General features: G+C 34.5%; 1 protein-coding gene across 1 annotated transcript in view; it reads left to right on the plus strand.

The window, feature by feature from the left end:
* Positions 1-21,042, plus strand: part of DNAH7 (dynein axonemal heavy chain 7) — a 123,086-nt gene that overhangs the window by 35,993 nt on the left and 66,051 nt on the right. Inside the window, exons 21-32 of the mRNA XM_075153630.1 lie at positions 822-962; positions 4,180-4,392; positions 5,302-5,411; positions 5,882-6,050; positions 7,316-7,418; positions 7,520-7,647; positions 8,831-9,043; positions 10,137-10,235; positions 15,199-15,447; positions 18,425-18,574; positions 19,676-19,858; positions 20,582-20,758. Of these exons, the coding sequence (XP_075009731.1) occupies positions 822-962; positions 4,180-4,392; positions 5,302-5,411; positions 5,882-6,050; positions 7,316-7,418; positions 7,520-7,647; positions 8,831-9,043; positions 10,137-10,235; positions 15,199-15,447; positions 18,425-18,574; positions 19,676-19,858; positions 20,582-20,758 (1,935 nt within the window). The remainder of the gene's footprint in view (positions 1-821; positions 963-4,179; positions 4,393-5,301; positions 5,412-5,881; positions 6,051-7,315; positions 7,419-7,519; positions 7,648-8,830; positions 9,044-10,136; positions 10,236-15,198; positions 15,448-18,424; positions 18,575-19,675; positions 19,859-20,581; positions 20,759-21,042) is intronic.

A 21,042-nucleotide genomic window follows, 5' to 3' on the forward strand; every position in this document is an offset into this window, starting at 1 on the left:
GGTTGTAAAATTCTCTAAAATTCTTTAAAATTAAATAGTAGAGTCAAAAACGTTTGCACCAAGGATTCTTTTGCCAGAGATTGTTCTCTACTTGATGTCGTATTAAGGGACAAGATTAAACTGAAAGATTGCCCGTGGTTTTTTTTAATGTTCCTCTTAATTATGACTACCTAATCAAGACCCTTGACTCTTCTTTTCACATTGTATCATTATAGTCTTTACAGTGTCTCATCATTGTGTCATGTATTTTTTATTGATGCTATTGTGTGTATGCATTGTTATCAAGGATAATCCCAATGAAATAAAAATTTGCACTGGAATCGTTGGGATTATCCTTGAGTGGCGCTAGAACCAGGTTAATTATTCTATTATTGGAAAATACATTTGAAGTTAGGTATAAGTTTAAATAATATGATCTGCAAAATTAAAAGCTCTGAGTTTTTACTAGAATGAATAGATGAAAAAACTTTCAGTTTGCGATATTACTTCTAACTAAATTGTGTTTGTACTTGTTTTCTAGTTTCATTGTAGATGAAGGTAGAACATTTTAAGTATCTGATGGCAAGAATAATTTTAGAACGTGTTGTGAAATCACTTTTCAGAAATTTTGTGTGATCATTCATATTATGACATTTTGGGGTTTTTTGAGCTTTGTTGCGAGATTTGCTTGCAAGGTTTCAGTATTATAGGGTTGAATTTGAGGCTGAATCTAGACCCTGATTTATTTTTTATTCTCAGTAATCCAGCCTAACCTAAATTAATTCTAAAGCTGAACATTACCTGTTTTCACATGTAGTTATAGTGTGCTTTTTCCTGTCTAGGTCATTGGGGATGCACTTGAAGCTTATCCAAAAACTCCACGTGTTAATTGGGTAAGAGAGTGGCCTGGACAAACAGTTCTTTGTGTATCCCAAACTTTCTGGACAATGCAAGTGCAGATGTCTATTAGAAATGGCCAAATGGTAAGAATATTTTGAATTTAAATTTACGTCAAATTGATATAATGCAATATTAAATCAGACCTTTGGTAGTAACATTTTTGGATAAACAGGTTTTCAATGTAATAGTTAATCTCTTGAGTACCTACTTTAAAGATCTACCTGAAATGTGATCCTTGAAGACTTTGAGGTTAATATTTCCGTTTGGATATAGGCACCAATGCTCCTGCACTATGTCAGTGTGCGTTCTATTTAGGATTTTCAGGAAGGAGAGACAGGAATTCTAATCTTAGAGATTTTAGATTAAAAAAAAAAAAGAAAGCCAACCTCACCTTAATGAGTCTGTAGTTAATGTTGATTACATATTTCTGTGAAAGCAGCCCAGTGGTATATTCAGGTGGTATGGACTAGCATAGCTTTTCTGTTTGTCTCTGGTTCAGAATTCTAACTTACCTTCATTAATGTTTAGTGCTTTTTATGAAGATGGGCTAGGACTAGCATTAGAAGATATATACCATCCTCACCCGTGTCAAATAATGAATACATATGCCTGACTGGTACAGAATTTATAATCTGTTAGCTAATGCTAGTGGAAATAAAGGTACTTAAGGTACTGAATTAAGATTCAGGATATGTGTTTTGTAGAACCTTTCTTCTGTTTATCACTAAGGCTTAATGCTCTCACCTGTTGTATTTGGAAGTGTTCCAGAATGGCCACCATCAGATGAGGCAACTAGATTTTCACTCTCTAGTATTTGGACAGAAAGAAACATGAAGTTTTTCACAGTTATACATAAAGTTATAACTTTGTGATACTTCATAAAACACTCTCTTCTTTTCATTCTTATTTTTTGCAATGATGTGGTATCAATTGAAAGAACTTCTACAGTATTGTATTTTTGGATTCTCCCTGTTCATATATAGCTGAGCTGTACCACAAACACAAAGTTTTATCTAATCTTTAATCCATACATGGAGCAGTACTTTAAGGCTGTATAACACTTTCTGCTTATTCACAAGTTGAAGCAATAGCTCCTGGTAATAGTGGCTTTTTTGAGCAGCTGCACTTCTGACATTCAAGGAAAAGAAGCTTCTGAGAGTCTTGGAAGAGAGAACTAAAGGAAGAAGAGACGTTATCTGCTAATACAAGGAGTAAATCTTGTATTGCAACAAATTGGAAGATTTGAAAAAGATTTGAAAATATTTTCTTTTCCCAGTAATAAAGGAGATCCTCAGTTTCCTGGGGAAAGAAATAAGTCTTCTACATACTCTGCACCATTTATCCTCAGTTGGTGAAGGATTTTCAGGAAGGAGAGACAGGAATTCTAATCTTAGAGATTTTAGTTTTAAAAAAATAAGAAAGCCAACCTCACCTTAAGTAGTAGGTGTCTGTAGTTAATGTTGTTAGTGAATAAAAGAGGAAGTTAAGCAAGTGTTAAATTAATTTGGTTTTGGGAATGTTTGTTACAGAATTCTGAGCCTAGACAAAAGCTCTTGTGCTGCTCTGTATCAAGCCTTTTGTGTACGTGGGCATGCAGGGAAACCTGTCCTTCCTGTAGCTTTCACTCAAATTCTGTTGTAGTGGGAATTCTGCTCATTTGCTTCAGCCCAAGAATCTTCGTTCTGCTGTGGAAAGGGGCTTGTATGTAGTGAAGCAGTGGAGAGGCATTTGCATTTCCTGACAATCTGTCACAAATCTGTGGCAGGGAGAACTCTGTCTTACAGCCTTCAATGTTCTTTCTCTTTTCCATTCCTATGTTGTATACTAAAGCATAAGAAACATGGCAGACAATCAGTGACCACGTGAGAGGCCAAAAGTACTGCATTCTGCCTGAAGCACTTCAGTGTTTTCTGGGACAGGATGCCAATATCATTTAAGTCACTGATTAATATTAAATATGTGTTCACACATGCATGCACATGCATACACATGCTCCCTTTCAAACATTTTTGAGTTGTTTCCAACAAATGACTGTTGTACATAAATCAAAGGTGCAAATTTCTTGTTAAAACCAAATAACGAACTAAGATGCTATACAGAAACAAAGGTGTTTCATAAATTTTGAGGGCATTGTCTTGTGGACCATGTGCATTCTCAGTAAAATACAGTCATATGGTCAGAAAGATAGCACCAAGGAATGTTACTGGTATAGGAGTTGACATATTTTGTGCCTCAGCTGATATCTCATGTTTGCTGAGGAAAACTTGGTGGTAAGCAAGTGAGTTATTATCCCTGACTTGAGTGAGATATTTCAGATTTTGTCCTGGTCAGAACTTCTAATGCAACACTGTAGAAATTGAACTGCTTTTGAACTCTATGTTTACTGCTTTATTCTCATAAATAAAAATAAGTCATACTAAGAAGATGATTATCCAAACTTAATGTTTGGAAAATAACTAGTTGAGATGAGACACCTCAAAATCATCATAATCTATTGAGGGTTACCAGTGCCAGTGTGTTTGGAGACGAACAGCAGGCTATCAGGGAGAAAAATCTAAAACAGGCCTAGGTGAGTTTTTCTCCAGACAAATAGAAGCCATTCCTCTATAGAAACATGCTTTGGTGTGAATGTTTTGCTAAGGTTAATTCCCACTTTTATATTTCAATTCAATAAGGCACTTCATCACGTCTAAGTACTGTCATGATACAAGTGGTTTCCTTAATCAGGCCTTTCCTGTTTACCAGCAACTTATTAGCATGAAAGAAACTATCAATTACTGTGTAAAAGAAATGATTAAGCTAACTGAACACAAACTATAACCAAAAGTCAATAAACTGAAAAATAGCAGAAAAATGCATTTTCTTGTTAACTTTTTTGAATTATAAATGTGTTATTGTTTATAACTGTGGTAGGACATAAAGGTGTTTTTCTAGTTTTTCTAACCATAGAAAGTGTATTGTATACATATAAGTGGATCTTTAAAACATGTGTGGCATTTTCCTTTCCTTAATGTGAAATATATATAAAAATAAGGACCATCTCCTGTGTTCCAGGAATAAAATAGTGTATGCTGTTTTGTTTCCAGATATGTATCATTGATGTTTCACATATGGTTCTGTAAAAATAGAAAAAAAAAAAAAACCCAAACCTCTGGTTGAACTACCAGTGAATGAAGGGCATTGTACTACTATTATAGTGAGAAGGAACTTTTTAATACAGAGAAATAAAAATAATATAAGAAAAAATAATCAAACCTTAGATTAGACATACAACTTCTTAACTTTTAAAAATTTTTGCAGGCGCTAGAGGATTTTCTGGAACAAAATAATAGACAGATTGAGGACATTGTCACCTTGGTGCGAGGAAAGCTGTCTAAGCAGAATCGAGTGACTCTAGGAGCACTTGTTGTGCTTGATGTTCATGCTAGGGATGTTCTTGCATCTCTAGTAAGCAAGAAAGTCAAAGATGAGAGTGACTTTGAATGGTTAAGTCAGCTTAGGTACTACTGGGAGGTAAGTGATACCTCTCAATCCTATTAGAAGGTAATTTCTGTTCACAGCTTTTCAATTTCTGCTTGCTTGCTGACACAGAGAATGGTTTCACTACTATGAGAATTTCTGTTGATAAGAGAATACCTATAACCAGTCATTTTATGGATTGCTAAATAGAATGGCCAGTAGGCAGACGCAAACAGTTTTTAATTAAAATTACTTTTTTCATCACTGCTGAGTCTCATTACATTTGTTGAATTTGTGGAAGGGGTTACAGATAAAATTTGTTCACTCAAAGGCTGTATTTCGGTTTTCTGATTCTGCAGGATAGAGAATGCTATAGGGATGACAATTTTCAATTAGAGGTTTTAATCTGACTCATTGTCAATATTCTTTCATCTGTGCATTACATTCATTGGCAAAATAACAATGTTTATACTGGATAGTGGTAGGATACAATATTTTACATTCATCAGGACAAGATTTCCCATAATACAGAAGACATTGCATGTGAAGTTAAAAAAAATGTATATGTAGGGATCATACATTGCCGTATCAGAGTCATCAGGTTGACCATAACTACAGCTATTGTTCATGATTACTTCTGTTTACCTTTTAGAAAATCCGTTAACTTTCTAAGTAGCTACACAAGACAGTTTTACTCTGCAATATGGTTAGTAGGATCTTTTTTTAGATAACAGTTAATGTAAAAATGTGTCGATACTTTAGTAGTATCTATTAATTGGCAATTTTTTTTGTTTGTTTGAGTCACATTGAAACTAGTGTCTTGGAGCAATCAGTAGTCTGCCATGTAGTTGTTTCTAACAGCATCAGACCTGTTTATGAACTTGAGAAATAGTGTTGAGTTGTGGGTGTGGAGTTTTTTAAAATTGTTTCTTTAATCTATAAAATTAATGCCTTTTTTCTTAGCAAGGGCATCTAGAAACAAAGATGATCAATGCCGGACTGAGGTATGGATATGAATATCTTGGCAATACCCCTAGGCTGGTTATTACTCCACTTACAGACAGATGCTACAGGTAAAACTGCAAGTTACTAAATGTACTGTATTAGCAAGAATTTATTTAGTTGAGATATTTTAATTAGTCCTGAGAATAGATGACTCCAGAATTGTATTTTTCATGTTCTAATAGGCGTAATTAGAATAGGATACATGTCTTTTGGTGCAATAGAATTGGTCCTGTATGAGCATTTTAATTTAAATTTGTCATAAAATTAATCTTTTGTGACACTATAATTAGTGATAAATTACAAGATTTAGATTTAGAAAGTGGAAAGTAAGCTATTCTCTATGGTAAACTTCTAGTAAACTTCATACATTACTACACATTTGTAAATTACAGCTGGCCAGAAGCAAGTAAACTGTATCATCATAGGAAAATGCAGGCATGGAACAAATTTTTTGAAGTTTCTGGTAAAAGTTAGAGCAGCTGGAAAAATAGCATAAAAATTTGTACAATTTATTTTTTTTCTATTATTTTGTTTTCAGAACCCTATTTGGTGCACTGCACTTACATCTTGGAGGTGCCCCTGAAGGTCCTGCTGGAACTGGAAAAACAGAAACTACAAAAGATTTAGCAAAGGCTGTAGCTAAACAGTGTGTGGTTTTCAATTGTTCGGATGGATTGGATTACCTTGCATTAGGAAAATTTTTTAAGGTTTGGATAAATCTTGAGGGTCATATTCTCAATTACATTAAAGCCCTTCAATTATTTTGGCACTTGAAGTTGTCTTAAGGTATTGTAAATGTATCTTCCTCCACTTCCAGGCCGCTATATAATGCTAGTATTGTGCAGATAGGTCTTACCATAAGTAAGAATCCAACCAAGATACCAAAATGTTTTTTCTGTGCTTTGACAATGAAATATACCATAATGATTTTATTTGCTTTAAATAGGCAACATAGATGCTATTTCAATGAGTACATTTTTAATAGCTGATTGCAAATTTTAGGGGACTTGAAGTTTAAACTAAAGTCTAAATAAGCTGGTATACAAATCAAGCATTTCAGTATTAGCCTGAGTAGACAGCTCTGTATTACGAAAATCTATCCTGAATGGACATCTCTGTCTTATAGCCCAGAGTCCTGGTTTGGACTGAAATGATACAAAAATAGAGCAAGTATGATTTCCTCCCTGGCATTATTCTTACCTTCTGAGTCGGAGGTAGCTTTGGAACGATGCAATTTGTCTTTAAAATTCAACATGATGAAAGTTCACCAAAATAAGCTACATTAAGAGTTTTTATTTAGAATGATGAAAACAAAATACCATCTTGAATGGGAATTTTAGAATTTACTGTTAACAAAGCATGAGATGCTATTGGAAGACTACTAGTGCTGCAGAGATGGTACAGTAGCATTTGGGGAGCATATCTCAGAAAAGACCTACGAATTAACCAGAACTATAGGAAAAGAGAATTTATTCTTTAATTGCACTTTAGGTAACATGGTATGCCATAAACAAATGGTTAATTTTAGCTGTGTAGAAGTCCTTACATTGCCTTTTTCCACTGTGAACTCTGTTAGCATAGATGCAGAAGAAGAGTAGGTTTTCTGGAGGCTTCTTTAGTGCTGAAATCTTCCCCCTTGTCCAGTTGCAAAATACTGATTATAAAGGTAAAACATGCAAAATGTGTGTATTTGATAGGCACTTTGCATATGACAGAGAATTAGGATTTTGGATTAGTTTGTACAGGTTTTTTGTCTTTTTTTTTTTTTCCAAGAAACATTTTTTAAATTTCTGTAATTCTTTTTGAAACAAATTCTATCTGGAGTGATTTTGTTTAGAAGTTAGTGCTCTGGATCATGGATAGAAGTGCTTTCTTTGCACATTAAAACTTTTTCTTGGTGCAGAATTATTTTGGTTGGCACGTCCAAAATAAGTAATTACCTATTAATTAGTCATATGTCTGTCTCTTCTAGGGTTTGTTGTCTTGTGGGGCATGGGCTTGCTTTGATGAATTCAACAGGATTGATTTGGAAGTACTCTCTGTGGTTGCTCAGCAGATTTTTACTATCCAAAGAGGTAACCTGTTATTTTAATCATATTTTTCACTTACACGTGACAAAGAATAAAGATGCAACAAAACTGGCCCAGCAATGCCATTAGTTTTTATTTCTCCATAGGCATTAATTCAGGATCTGATTTAATAGTATTTGAAGGAACTGAACTGAAACTGAACCCTACATGTGCTGTCTTCATTACCATGAATCCTGGTTATGCTGGGCGTTCAGAGCTTCCTGATAATCTTAAGGTATTACAACACTTGTCATTTTATTACTTTTAATAGCTAATAGAGAAAGTAAAAAAAAAAATACAACAACTTTTTGTCAAATATAGAAATTATTAAGAATATTTAATATTGGTTACTTTCAGTTTTTTATTACACTAGTGTAAAAATCATCTCTCAGAAGAAAAGAAATTTAAAAATTATAATTAGATTGAAAAATAGGAATAAATTAAATTTTAAAATGTCAGGAAGTGGTTGCTTGATTCAAGATTTGACGGTCAGGGTGAAAAAAAGTTAAAAAACCCCCCAACTTAATGTGTTTCTTGGCTAAGCACCTGAAAGTTCAAAAATTAAAAGGAAAACTTTATAGTGTACAAGCAGTGAATAATATCTTAATATTGAATAAAAATGTGGGGTTTTATTAGTTTCCGTTTTTTTCTGACAAATTATTTGGTTTGATCTGAAGGGACTTGTGGTGTTTTTAATATAAGAGATTGCTGTTCTTTGTAAGTTTATTATTGAATGATTGTTCCAAGAGTGCTACATCCTTTCTTACCCTTTAAATACATTTGTCCTGTGTCCATAGAAAGAAGAGGAAATCTGAGCAAATATACTGATAAATTAATAAAAATGTAGAAAAGTACAGTCTTTGTAAATATTTCCCAGAACTGTCTGGGAAGCTTACTCACTAACACATAGTATGAATACAAGATTCAAAAATACTACTTGTATAGATGGGAGAGGATAATTTAAAAAACTTTCTGGTAGCATATGAAAAGGAGTGAAAGTTTTGTCTGTTTGAAAGTATTCTGATGCTTGTTCGGTAGAACAATGGTAAAATTGAAGCATAGACTGCAGCTAAACAATGCTAGTAGGAGTCTGACAGCATCAACTTACTTGTGGTTGTTGTATTGCACTCCTGTATTCCTTCTAGAGCTTGTGGTGTTTTATGTGTTTGTTGTTAATCTTGAATGAAGAAGACCTACAACCATGAATTGTCACAATGGAAAATAAAGTATTTCTAAGCATTTATGGAAAGCCATTAAATATATTGTAGTCATAATTATGATAGTTAAATTTAATTGGCTGTCACTGTATTAATAAAATAATGAAAAAAATACAATTTTATGTAATTGTAGAAAAAAGTTGTATATAATGATGTGGTATAATTTTTTCTGATGTGATTTTTCATATATATGTTTAATAGGCTCTCTTTAGAACAGTAGCTATGATGGTTCCTGATTATGCCATGATTGCAGAGATTGTTCTGTATTCTTGTGGTTTTGTTACTGCTCGACCTCTATCTGTAAAGATTGTAGCTACGTATCGTCTGTGTTCAGAGCAGTTGTCTTCTCAGCACCATTATGATTATGGAATGAGAGCTGTGAAGTCAGTACTTACTGCTGCTGGCAACTTGAAGGTAAATGATTTTTAAAATTTTCTTTGTCATCCAATAACTTAGTAATGTGCCTCTTTCGTAACAGAAGGTACACTATTCTACATAATGACAAGTAGCTGTTTAAAATTTCATCCTGTGATAGCTATGAAAAGAAAAGGGTATGTATTAGGGCATAAGCTGAGGAAAGTCAAGAAGAGATAAAGCTACCAGGCCATTCACCATGCCACTTGTCACTCAATGACGTGCCTATTAAGCGTGCTGATTATCTTTCAAGAATTCTAGTGAAATGCCAGTTTACAGAGTTGTTTGGCATGTTGGCCACTGCTTTGCTCTGCTTTTCTTAGCAGGTTCAGATGCCTTTGCCGTTGTATGAGAATACTTTCCAGTAACACACTGGCTAGTATTTGCCACGTGTGACTTTGATCACACTTTTATCTTTAAGAAAAATGGTGTATGATGTAATATTTTGTTTTGGCTTGCGTTGTGGATGAATGAATACATTTTACTAAGAAACTAAGCTGTTGTTTTATTAATTCAGTTATTTTTATTTAGGTAGACTAGTATAATTTATAACTCTCTTCCATTCCAATTTTTTTTCAACGTATAATCCTACTATTACAAAAAAAACCCCTACAACCCCCCAAATCAATAACTAAGCTATGTATTGTGGCAAGAGAGGCACATATATTTTTTAAATTTTTTTTTAATAACCTGGGAGAGACACCTATATGCAAGCTTTTAGAATTTCCACTTTGCTGAAGGCAGTTGTTTTACATCAAAGTAGGGAAAATTATCCTTCTTCGGAAGAAAAGGAATACATCTTAGAAAGCAAAAAATCAATGGTTTAGGAAAAAATGTCATATCAAATTTATAGTAACACCCATCACTGGGCATAAACTAAAGTGAAATTGGCCTGGCTATAGAAACCTACCACAAACACTTTGATCTGAATGTATAAACATACATACAGAACATATGTTGTTATCAGTGGACCTGAACCTGCCAAAATAATTACATAGATGCACAACAGGAACTGTTCAGTAAAACAGGCAATTTTAACATCTGTTTTTTGAAACTATAAAAATTAACTAACACTATTTTTTATATTTTTTAGCTGAAATATCCATTGGAAGATGAAGAAATTTTGCTCCTTAGATCCATTACAGATGTCAACCTGCCTAAATTCTTGTCTCATGATTTACCACTTTTTGAGGTAGAAAACATACAGCTTTTTAGTAATGTAAAAAGCTTGCTAAAAATACTAATTGATGAAAATATTATATAACAGGCTTATCAGAGAGGTGGACCAAAAACTTCTTTAATCTAGCCTATAATTATTTTAAAACTTAGTCTTAACTGTTCCTTCCTAGCAAATATAGCGAGCATTTGGGTTTTGATAGTTTAGACCAATGAAATTTTCTTCCAAGTCTACCGCTTGAAATGGTAACATGCTATTTTTATATATCGTGTATTCAAGATTTCAGAGTACCTTATAGGTATTCTTATGAAATACGTAGGTACTAATAGTCTCCTTTTTATAAGAGAAAATTTGGATTTTCATTTAAAACGTGCAAAATACTAAGTAGACTAAGTGGCCCACATTTGTTCTTGTGCTGAGTTGATCTCAATATGGAACTGAGCTGGAGAAAATGCTCTTTAACTTGCTTCCCTGATTTACAGGATGCACTAACACAATCAGTCTGTGTTCTAATATGTGCCATTTGGATTGGACTTCTAATGTGTTACTGCAGGATATGCATGATTAATATACCTCTGATTGAACCAGACGTGCCTAACACAAGTGTGAGCTGTCAACTTTCTTAGGAAAAGTTTGCAATCTTCTTTGGTAGTTGTGAGCTTTCTGTGTCCTGTTAGAAGAAGAAAGGATCTGGGCTGGTATATGTTTGGAAACTGTGAAAACATTGTCCTTCATGAGTACCTTTTTAAACATTAGTGGAAAGATCTTATGTGGAAAAAAATTGTTTCTTCATATACAGCCATGGGAATTTGTGTGCAATTATACACTCACAACATCAAAAACACTCATGAGGTGTTTTGGATAGTAATAGATATATTTTAGCAGTCATATTAGTTGCAATTATATTTTCAGTACATAATACTTATTTTTGTGTAATTTCATAATGCAATAAAATGAGGTAATTTCTATAAGAAAACATCCATGAGGGCATGAAAGTAATATGGAAGCTCTTTCCTTTAGGAATTTTAAGAAAAAGCCTTAGAAATCTGAAGCACAGAAAAGGTAATGGCCTTATGGCCTTGCCCAAAGTTATATGAAAACGTAATGAATAAGACACTGTGAACATATGTCTCTGTACACTGTCACTCTAATCTAATTAAAATTCTACCTAAATAACACACTTGTTCCTGAAAACAAGTCGTAAGCATGAAGGGAGATTTTATTTCTTCCTAAGTTTTGAAATAGTGGAGATAAATTTAGGGAAGTTGTCTGGGAAAATTGAAGCATCTTCACTAGTTGTTTCTCTACGTTTCAGTCTTTAAGAATAAGAATAGCAATGTTAAGAATTTAGCGTACAGAAATTAACTCTAAGTATATTTATGAAGTAATACTATACGTTTTTCACTTTGATAGAATAACAAATGTGTGTTGCTTTAGAGATGAAATAGCCTTGCACATACTAATATTTTGCTTGTTGGCATATCCCAAAACCAGGAAAAATTTTATGAGTTAAAGCTGGGAAGTATCACATTATTGACTTGTAAACAGCAAAAGAAGGCTAAGGAACGTAAGGCTAATAAACAGAATTAAAGTAGATGATTATGTCAGTACAGAACAGATGCATGTTACAAGGAAAAACACTGACAAATGAGCATGATGCCACAATGTCACTGTAATTAGTTATCCATTGTGGGATAGATTTAAGAGTAAACAGTAAGTTAGGCCTAGAGTAAGTGGGAATTGTAATAGCCTAATTCTGTTAGTTCTGGAATAAAGTAGCTTTGTTTGAAATTCTTATCAGATACAGAAAGAATTATGAAAAGATTTAACTTCAGCAGTAGTAATGTAATTTAAAATTTTAAATATTATTTTAAGAATTATTTCCATTTTTATTATGAGAAATATTAATTTCTTCCCTCAATTTATATATCACGCTTGAGAGAAATGGGGAAACACCCATGTCCTCCCTCATTCATTTTCATTTTGCTGGTTTGTTCGTTGTTCAGGTGTCCAGTGTAGTCAGGTACATCTGGCTTGAGATACACAGTAACTCTTCTGTGTTTACGTAGGAGCATGCAAATGATACATGCTTTCTCTATCTTGTTTTGCTCAAAACTCTGCTTCACTTTGTTTTAAATTATTTATAGTCTGCCCAGATTTTTGAATCTTGATTTTTAACACTTAAATTTTCCTGTAATACTACCTTGTAATGTATTGCATTGGGCCTATCATGAGATGAGATCCATCCGCGGGTCCTGAAGGAACTGGCGGATGAAGTTGCTGAACCACTTCCATTGTATTTGAGAAATCGTGGCAGTCCGGTGAAGTTCCCACTGACTGGAAAAGGGGAAACATAACCCCCATTTTTAAAAAGGGAAAAAAGGAAGACCTGGGGAACTATAGGCCAGTCAGTCTCATCCCTGTGCCTGGGAAGATCATGGAACAGATCCTTCTGGAAGCTATGCTAAGGCACATGGAGGACAGGAAAGTGATTCGAGACAGCCAGCATGGCTTCACCAAGGGCAAGTCCTGCCTGACCAACCTAGTGGCCTTCTATGATGGAGTGACTACATCAGTGGACATGGGAAGGGCTACCGATGTCATCTATCTAGACCTCTGTAAGGGCTTTGACATGGTCCCCCACAACATCCTTCTCTCTAAACTGGAGAGGTATGGATTTGATGGGTGGACTGTCAGGTGGGTGAGGAATTGGTTGGGTGGATGCATCCAGAGGGTAGTGGTCAATGGCTCAATGTCCAGATGGAGGTTGGTGACGAGTGGTGTCCTGCAGGGGTCCATACTGGGACTGGTACTATTTAGTATCTTCATCAATGACATAGTGGGATCGAGTGCACCCTCAGCAAGTTTGCAGATGACACCAAGCTGAGTGGTGCAGTAGACACGCCTGAGGGACGGGATGCCATCCAGAGGAACCTGGACGAGCTCGAGAAGTGGGCCTGTGTGAACCTTATGAGGTTATGTCAACAAGCAAAGGCCAAGTGCAAGGTCCTGCACCTGGGTTGGGGCCACCCCCACTATCAATACAGGCTGGGGGATGAAGGGATTGAGAGCAGCCCTGCCGAGAAGGACTTGGGGGCTACTGGTGGACAAAAAGCTGGACATGAGCCGGCAATGTGCGCTCGCAGCCCGGAAGGCCAACCGTATCCTGGGCTGCATCAGAAGAAGCGTGGTCAGCAGGCCAGAGAGGCAATTCTGCCCCTCTGCTCTGGTGAGACCCCACCTGCAGTACTGTGTCCAGCTCTGGAGCCCTCAGCACAGGAAAGACATGGACCTGTTGGAGCGGGTCCGGAGGAGGGCCACAAAAATGATGAGGGTGATGGAACGCCTCTCCTATGAAGAAAGGCTGAGAGAGTTGGGGTTGTTCAGCCTGGAGAAGAGAAGGCTTTGGGGAGACCTTATTGCGGTCTATCAGTACTTAAAGGGGGCTTATAAGAAAGATGGCGGCAAACTTTTTAGCAGGGCCTGTTGCAACAGGACAAGGGTGAATGGTTTTAAACTAAAAGAGGGTAGATTTAGACTAGATGTAGGGAAGAAATTTTTTACAATGAGGGTGGTGAAACACTGGCACAGGTTGCCCAGAGAGGTGGTAGATGCCCCATTGCTGAAAACATTCAAGGTCAGGTTGGATGGGGCTCTGAGCAACCTGATCTAGTGGAAGATGTCCCTGCCTATGGTCAGGGGGTTGGACTAGATGACCTTCCAACCCAAACTATTCTATGATTCTGTGATCCTATAATAAAGTCTTTGAGTCCTATTAATGGGTTTGTTTATAAAATTGTTCCTGCTCTGTTGTGGAGAAGACACTTTTGCCCAGCAGTACAACTTATGCTATGACACTAAATAGTTTCTTTTAATATGGTATTCCTCCATTTCCCCATATTTATGTCACCCATTTTGTAAGAAGGAAATGATTAACAAATTTTTTTTTTCCTTTCTCTCATTATCTTAGTTATAAAATCTAGTAGGCATAGAAAGACCATATTCTAGCACAAGTGTATAAATCTTTAATTCTTTAACAGAGTGTGGAGAAAAATTGCAGGAGATGAATGACCAATGGAAATTTTACATCAAATGTGTTTCAGACAAGAAAAGCTGCTCACTTTGAACACCACTTGATATTTCTACTTGGGAAATATGATTATTTTCATTGGAAAAGCCCTGGTTTTGTCATAGTCAATTGTAAAACATGTCCCTGGTAACACAGAACGTTAAACATATATTTTAATACATTTCAATAAAACAAACACTTTGAGGTCAGGATGTGGTATGCTCATTAATATGTTAACAGTGCAAACTAACAGTGCTAAAAGAAAACAAAGGCACACAGTAGAAGGACACCAACATACATAGTAACAGGAAAAACGTCAAAATAATGTGATTCTAAGTTCACCAATAATTGCTGTCATTGTCATTTCTAAAGAATATGTTTTATTTTGAATGTTTTTTTAGTAGTCTTTGCTTTCCGAGTTGATACTGCAGTTCTGTCTAATTGAAATGATAGCCCAGAGATTCTTTTTCTCATTTGTTATGTCTTCAGTTTATTCTGTATCTTTCTTGTTTTGTTGTAAGCAAAACTGCAGGATCTATGCTTTTAAATTTAGATTTCAGTTAATTATTTTTCAATTATTGAGGAAAAAAGGTAAATGCTTTCTCCACTTTCTAACTTCAAGTTTTATAAACTAGTTTAATAAAAGCTAATGTTTATCAGGAAAGAATATGCTTAGTTAATCCCTTCTCTATGTGCTCAGGTAAGCATGAAAAAGGGACTTGAAATAAATATCAATAATAGATTACAAAGTCAAAGTTTTGGCTCAGACAAGAGTGATATGTGAAATTCATAATTATTTTACTCAAAATAGATATCAGTCTACCTAGTGTCAACAAAGGGTTGATTGCATGAGTTTCAAACCGGATTACTGTGAAAATAAGTGTACTTTACAATTAATTGTTTGGATAGGGTATTACTTCTGATTTGTTTCCCGGTGTGAAGCTACCAAAACCAGACTACAATGACCTATTGGAAGCCATCAAAACAAACTGTGATGCTATGAATTTGCAAATGACCGATGTATTTACTATGAAGATCCTGCAGATATACGAGATGATGATTGTGCGTCATGGCTTTATGATAGTTGGAGAGCCTTTTGGGGGAAAAACCTGTGCATATCGAGTTCTGGCAGGAGCATTGGGAGACATATGTGAGAAGGTATCTAAACATTTTTATAAAATATTTATGGTGAAAACTATTTTCAAACAATTTTTATAAATATATTTTAGTATTTATACTGAATACAGAATTTACTTTAAGGAACTTAAAAGCATAAGGAGAAGCTAAAGAATTTGATTGAGCAGCTGTACTTCCAATCTTAGGTAAGATAGGATGACCCGATTTTAAATATACATATTTCATACATTTCGTGCATTTCTACACATGGCATTTTCTCAAAATTCTTGATTGGATTGGATAAGGAATTAATTAGCTACTTGAAATTTTATGATAAACTCTTCCTTGTGAAAGTTTTATACCGGATTTCCAACTTACTCACATGAGAGCTACTGAACTCTCTTTTAACAGAGATTATTCAGTTTAGAACTACACAAAACAATGGATCTGCTTCATAAACTTATACAAACTGTTGACGATTTTCTGATAAGAATGTAATAAACCCATATAAACCCAGAAACTAAATAGTCTCAAATTTTGATTATTTTTGAAACCGGGGTATTTCAATTTTTCAGACAAATTTTGGATCTGAAAAAAATCCAAGATCTGTTCTGCTAAATAACTTCTTACCTGACATTGGAGAAGTGGGTAATAATTGTTATCTGTGGAACATTTAAGTGGTCCAGTAGTATAGCTATACCAAATCTTGCTCAAATTCAAGCCATCAAAATGTTTATGTTTCATATGGGATCTCTGGAATCCTGCCACTTGGGCTGTGGAGGCTTTTGCAGAATAATCTAATCATAGTTACTGTCTTTAGTATTCTGTGGTCTAAGGACCTCTAGATTCAGTCTAGTCTGATCTGCAGGATGGAATGTAAACCCAATACAAGGAACTTTTGTAGCTGTTTCTGAAATGAAGTGTTTAGGATTTGAGACTTGCGAGGTGACTGGCCCATTCAGTGAACTCCAGGCACCTCCAGAGAAAAACAGGAATAACCATGAACCATAAGTGATCTTCAGGACACTGGATTTCTTCAGGCTAGCTGACTGGAAACATGCAACCAAGCACTTTAGCAAAATTGTTTCATTTCCTTAATGGTGATTTTCAGGCAGGCACCTTGTATTTTTGTGCGGATATCAGCAAGACTAGGCTGGGTAGACTTTTACATTGGTATTGCTATCAGATGGAACTCTATTCTTATGATCTTTTATTAAAAGCTGTTACTTATTTGCTTCCTATATTATAGATTAAATTTTGAAGCTTTTGCTTTTAGTATGTAGGAGAAATTCTGTTCCTGCCTGTCGCTCCAATAAAACAATATTTAACTTTCTGCTTTTCCTTTTAATTCAGTGAATCATTGTCTACTCATTCCCATTTTTGTTTGTTAAGGAAAAAAGTTATGTGGTAGAGTAAGAAATTTTTATCTGATGATTTTCTTCCTATTAACTCAGCTTCTCAATCAACTCTAATGATTAATTTAATGGCCATCACACCTATTGGAGCTTTTTTCTTTTTTTTTTTTTTCCCCTAAAAGAACTGGTATCAAGCTAATCAACACAATTTCATTTTGATGATGATAACAATTGCTTTTTTGGAGGATTTTTACTATCTTGAAGAAAATCTTCTCATTGATCTGAACCTATTAGTGTTTAGTTCTGGGAACTCTAGCAGCTGTATTGGGACTATATCCAAATTTTATAACTGGGGGGCATTGTGATAAGTAAGATGAGAAGGAGAGATTTGTGATGAAGTAAGAAGCTGCTAACAGAAATAATACAAAACAAAATTGTAATGTACTTGCAAGTCTTGAAGGTTGTAAATCTAAATTTATGTCATTGCAAGAGCGTGTTAATTTTTTAGGTGGGCAACTGTGACAAATTTGCTGTACTCAGGGTTTTTTTTTAAATTGTATTTTTGTCATGCTTGTGTGTTTGCTGTTTACATAGCTTATACTCTTTCCAAGAAGTTGTTATCCATTTTCCCCTTTCTATAAATAACGTTTCCCTCTGAATATTCACTTCGGTGAAATAAAAAAGTATGTTAGAATTAATTGTAATTCAATACACACTGTCAGAAAAAGAAGTTGTAATCATACTTTTTAATAAACATACTTGTTTTTCCTTTGAAATAGTATAATAAAAATTCCTGCATTTTATATTTCATGAAGGGAATCAAAGATTATGTGTATCTGTGGGAGGAAGGCAGTCAGAACAGGCATGAAATGATGCCAAACTCCTGATTTCTCAGTTCAAGTTCATAAATAATAGGACTGCTTTTGGAAGGAAAGAGGTTTTTTCTTAAATCAGGGATACTCGTTTCTTATATTTTAAGGCTATAATAAAGAGGTGTTCAAATGAGTGTTTGCGGTTTGTCACTTTTGCTTGTAATTCATTCCTGTAGAACAGTGGTTTCAGCCATCTGATCTCTGATGTGTGTAGTATTAAATGTCATATATAGTCAGAAGGAGAGAAGAAAGAATCAGTTGAAGTTCAGTCAAAAAGTAAAATTAGATATCTTTACATGGTTTAAGTAAAAAAAAAAAACCAAAACCCAAAGCAACTTTGTAACATCATTCTGACATCAATCTCAGAAATTTACCAAGGCAGTCATATTTATTCCTTAAACATGGGAAAAATGGGATAGAGAGACAAAAGGGTTTGGCCTGTTGTAATCCCTGTAAGTGTAAGAATAGAACTTGGGTCTCTTAACTGCCTAATTTCCAGTCACTGACATTTAAAAAAAAAAAAAAAAGAAAAGAATTCCATTTTCATTTATCAAGCCACTGTTCAGTATTAAAATTAGATTTCCAACTACATATGATAAAGTTGGGATAATTATCTTTAGACACTAGTAAACCATCTTTTAAATGTAATATGTGTAATGTCTTTCCTGCTGTAAACTGATGAAGTTTTTATGAAGATTTAATAATATATAACTGTAAAAGTCAAAATAAAACAAGTGGTCTAATAAATTGCATGTTTGGTGTTAACAGATTTTATTACTTTTGTGTCTTCAGGGGCTGATGGAAGAAAACAAAGTTCAGATCACTGTTTTAAATCCCAAATCCATAACAATGGGTCAGCTATATGGACAATTTGATCCAGTGTCACATGAATGGTCAGATGGCATCCTAGCAGTGAGCTTCAGAGCATTTGCTTCTTCCCCAGTAAGTGCTTAAAAGGCTTAGAGCATTTTGGGAAATGACTTTTCAATTTATACATTTTAGATTTTAATTCCATGTTGTCTGCACAACCATTGTAGGATTCATATGCTTAATCATTTGAATGCAGAGACGGCAGTTTGGCTTGATTGTAGTATGCTCCATGCAATCTGGTGAATTTTGGATGCTGGTGAATTAAGATTTGTGTTTCAGAAGTCCTTATGTGAAGATACAGGGTTTTTTGTTTGCTTGTTTGCATACGTTATAAATAAATTAATATTTAATCTTTCTACCATATTGTCATTCCTTATTTTGTCTCATTATGGCCCAAATCTGTGCTGTTTATGTATATGGGCATTTTGACGTTTATTTTGGAAGAAACTGCTGTCTGAGTGTGGCTTATGGCTGACCTTCCATTAAAGCCCATTGAAGTATTTTTACTGAGTATAATAGAAGATGTATCTACCTGACAGACACTTTACTTTTTACTAGTGATTGCAGTATTGGACTCTCTACCCTTATAAACTTAAATAAAATAAGCTAATAGTATATTGAAGTTGATCAGTGTGAAGTTCACCATCTCTAATAACGTTTGCAGAACTGCACAACTGCTTTGTATTTTCCTATAATAAATATGATTAATATGTATGATTATTTGGTTATATTGTAAAAAAGCACACAGATTACATTTAGATATTACCATATTCCTTAAATTAGTCCTATTGACTTCCCTGGTAAGTGTGTAGTAGGTATTACTGATGAGTAGTAACTTGTATTAATGGTCTCGCTGTGTCTCATAAGTTGAAGTATTTGAATATATTGCAGTTTGATAGAAGCAATGTACTGCATTGCAAGTATAACTGAAAGAAACCAGTCAAAGATACTAACCTTCTGTAGTAAACTGCAGTATATACTTTAAAGTTTTAAAACTAAATTGTGAATATAGATTGCGATTTCAGAAACTGTTTGTGAATACCAACTCTGTACTCTGAGTATTTTCAGTTATTTTTTTGTAGAAAATAACTTTAGATCTAAAATATTTATTTTACAGTAAACATAATAAAATAAACTGCAAATATTTGATTAAAAATATTTTCTGCAAACCAGACTCCGGATAGGAAATGGCTGGTTTTTGATGGACCAGTGGATGCAGTATGGATTGAGAATATGAATACTGTGCTTGATGATAATAAAAAGTTGTGCCTTATGAGTGGAGAGATCATCACAATGTCACAGCAAATGAGCCTTATTTTTGAACCAATGGATTTAGAAGTTGCTTCTCCTGCTACTGTAAGTACCTGAGACTGATTACAAATGTCTTCCGTTATTGTGATATATATTCTAATTTTTAAAAAATATACTTAGCTGAGAATAATAATTTTAAGTTTGGTATTTCTTTGATAGATGTGTAAAGTAAAAAACATTGTAGTTTGGTTCTCTTGTCTAAATTTTTCATAATCTTACAATATGATGTGAAAAACTACATATTTACATATGTAATGTAAATTGCATATACAGAAAACCCCGTAACTCCTCAGAGTCTGGCCCTTGCAAGTGCCTGACAAGAAAAATCTTTAATTTCCCAGACAAATTCTGGTAAAACCAACAATCACTGCATTTCTGGCACCTGTCTATTTCACACCTATTTTTTCTAATGGCACTTTGTGGAATGCAAAAATTTTCTCTTGAATATGAATAGAGGTTCAGATAATAATATAAACAGAACAAAATATCTGCATGGTCATACTGGGGAGGAATTTTTACTTACAAATTATAGAAAACTTAATTAAAAATTAAGTGTTAGGCACTCTAGTAGTCAGTTTATTATCTTTTGTGATAATAAAGCGAGGTTTGAAACTCCTCTGTCTCAGGGCTCACAAAACCCCACTGTACACTTTATACCAGCAGCTGTATGTTATAACACTGAATATTATTTTAAGTTCTTGTAGATAGGAAAAAAAACTTTGGAGATTGCATAAGATAACATGCACCTGTTTCTTTTTTTATTTTTAGGTTTCAAGGTGTGGTATGGTCTATATGGAGCCCCATATGTTAGGCTGGAGGCCATTAATGATGTCTTGGCTAAATACAATGCATTCAGGAATCAGCTCTATGCATAAAGAATTTATAACAGGCCTGTTTAACAGAATGGTTCCGCTCTGTCTTGAGTTTATTAGGAAATACACTAAGGTAGGATAAAGAACTTTTCTGAGAAACTAAGACTGTATGAATTATTTTCACTTCCAAGTGCCAAAGGAACAAATTGTTTTATTTGGACCATATTAATTTATATTTTTTAATTTTTAAAAACAGCTGTTAAGATGAAGGCTGTGAGCAAGGTTTCTGTGTGTATGGTTCGCCTTGCTTCTGAATGTATTTTGGACACGTTTATCTTACAGTATTTTTTTATCTTCACAGTGAGGAAAAAGACCCTACCATCTAGCAGTCTTTTTTCAGTGAGTAAAACACACCTG

Source organism: Calonectris borealis, chromosome 6 (genome assembly GCF_964195595.1).
Source record: "Calonectris borealis chromosome 6, bCalBor7.hap1.2, whole genome shotgun sequence".
Classification (NCBI taxonomy): domain Eukaryota; kingdom Metazoa; phylum Chordata; class Aves; order Procellariiformes; family Procellariidae; genus Calonectris; species Calonectris borealis.